Genomic DNA, 2258 nt, shown 5'->3' on the forward strand with positions numbered 1-2258 from the left:
AGAAATTTTCTATAGAAAATGTTACTCACATTGTGAGAAATTTTCTATAGAAAATGTTACTCACATTGTGAGAAATTTTCTATAGAAAATGTTACTCACATTGTGAGAAATTTTCTATAGAAAATGTTACTAACAGTGAGAGAAATTTGTTATAGAAAGTGTTACTCATCGTGAGAGAAATTTTCCATAGAAAATATTACTCACATTGTGAGACTGTCACAGAGATTTTACTTACTGTGCTGCCCCGTATTAATGCCGCACAAAACAGGGACCACAAAGTTAATATTTTGTCCAGAAATAATAAACTGATCATCTTCACAGTTGCCATCGGTAGGACGATTTAGCTGCAAAAATGAAAAGATCAAAAAATATCCCATTCATTGTATGATGAAGTATTTTTACCTCAAACATTAAAAAGTCCAATCTCAATTGCTGTACATTCTTACGCAAATTAATAATTAAAACACAAATCATCATTTCTCGGACCGGTTGGGGATAATTGGGACTTTCAAAATAGAACACCGATTGAGCCACCGTATCGCCGCAACCAGTTAAAACTATATTTTTGGAAAATCACAAGAATTTTACTTAATTGATTTTTAACTCTATCTTATATCAAACTCACATATACAGCAAACTCCCAAACCCTCGCCACATTTTTCCGTTGATATACCACCCAAACTTTTGCACTCAAACTCATGATAACAAATACCATCCATGGACCTGATATCACCCATACTCACGGAACATCGGGTATTGGCAAATTTAATAACTTCGAATAAACTTAAGAAACCTTTACTTTTAGTTTTTCCTTTAGTGTCTATGGAACCATGTTTTTGTATCAGATTTACTTGGGATGGTGAACCAAAAACGAAAAGGTTTTTCAGTTTTTCAGCCACATTAAAGGGAAAAGGACTATAGGGTTTCATAATAGTAGTGGCAGTAGTGGGAAATTTAGTGGGTTTAGGAGATATGGTTGAGGTTTTGGGTTTTGAGGTGGTGGTTTCTGGCTCGGGTGGTTCAGTTTCAGGTGGTGGCTCAATAGGCTCTTCTGTTACTTCTGGTTCTGGCATCTCTGTAGGCATAACAGTTGTAGTAATTTCCATGGCTGTTTCCATGGTTGTTACCTCTTGCTCCTGCTGCTGCTGCGGAAATCTCTGCCAAAATAAACGCGGCATAGGTTTATCCGATTGAAATCTTAATTTATAAGGATTTTCATATGTAACTAAAGGTGGTTTTGTAAATTTTTTCTTTAATTTCACACTTGATTCAGTGGTAATTTCCACATCATCTAACCATTCATTGGTTTTAAATTGCCTAAGTGTTATGAAACCATTGCGATACGAACAGGACACGTATTCCATTTGAAATATTAACAGAACAATTAAACAGATTTTGTAGCATCTTGTTTGTGTCGTCATTATTGACGGAAGTGCTGGCAACAACTGTCGTTTTATTGTCGTTGACAATGTGATTGGACCAGTGTCGTTTCATAGAAAAGCAAAATTTCTTTTTCATTTGTCATAATTAGAGCATTAATTGTCAGTTGCTAAAGATGTTGGTTGGCTGGTTGGTTGGATAACCAACTAATCTCAGGTGTAATGTAACCTTCACTTTTTTCTTCATCCAAGAGATGCATTTCTTTCTTAGTTTTCTTGTTGTTATTGTCGTCTTGGTCATGGTTATGTGATTCTCATACCAACATGTTGCATTTGTGCAAAAGAGTGAATGTTCTTAATCTGTTTACTTTCAGAGACATTGTTGCAGTATAAAGTTTCATTTAAAATTCAAGTTGTCATTGGATGTTATTGTCCGTTGCTTGATTGAAGTCTATTAGAAAATTGTCTTAGATTGTAGAAAATTTTCTTTAAGAAAATTATTACAAATTATCAGAAACTTTCTATAGAAAAAAGTTTTAGAATTTAAGAAATTTTCTTTAAAAATTTTTTTTGAAAAACAGAGAAAATTCTCTTAAAAACTGAGATATTTTCATAAAAGATTAGAAATATCTTCTATAGAAAAATTCTCTCAAATATTGATAAATTTTTTATCGAAAAATTATATCAGAAAATTTCCTATAGGAAATGTTGTTCAGATCAGATTGTGAAAAATTTTCCATAGAAAATATTGCTCACATTGTCAGAAATTTGCTATAGAAAATGTTACTCACATTGTCAGAAATTTGCTATAGAAAATGTTACTCACATTGTGAGAAATTTGCTATAGAAAATGTTACTCACATTGTGAGAAATTTGCTA

General features: G+C 32.6%; 1 protein-coding gene across 1 annotated transcript in view; it reads right to left on the bottom strand.

Moving 5' to 3' along the window:
- LOC111674846 overlaps window positions 1-1580 on the bottom strand; it is a 7256-nt gene extending 5676 nt beyond the window's left edge. Inside the window, exons 1-3 of the mRNA XM_023435518.2 lie at window positions 626-1580; window positions 403-557; window positions 236-344 (exon numbers count right to left, since the gene is read on the bottom strand). Of these exons, the coding sequence (XP_023291286.2) occupies window positions 236-344; window positions 403-557; window positions 626-1421 (1060 nt within the window). The 5' untranslated portion in view covers window positions 1422-1580. The remainder of the gene's footprint in view (window positions 1-235; window positions 345-402; window positions 558-625) is intronic.
- Window positions 1581-2258: the final 678 nt, after the last annotated feature.

The sequence above is a fragment of the Lucilia cuprina genome, chromosome 4, assembly GCF_022045245.1.
Source record: "Lucilia cuprina isolate Lc7/37 chromosome 4, ASM2204524v1, whole genome shotgun sequence".
Lineage (NCBI taxonomy): Eukaryota > Metazoa > Arthropoda > Insecta > Diptera > Calliphoridae > Lucilia > Lucilia cuprina.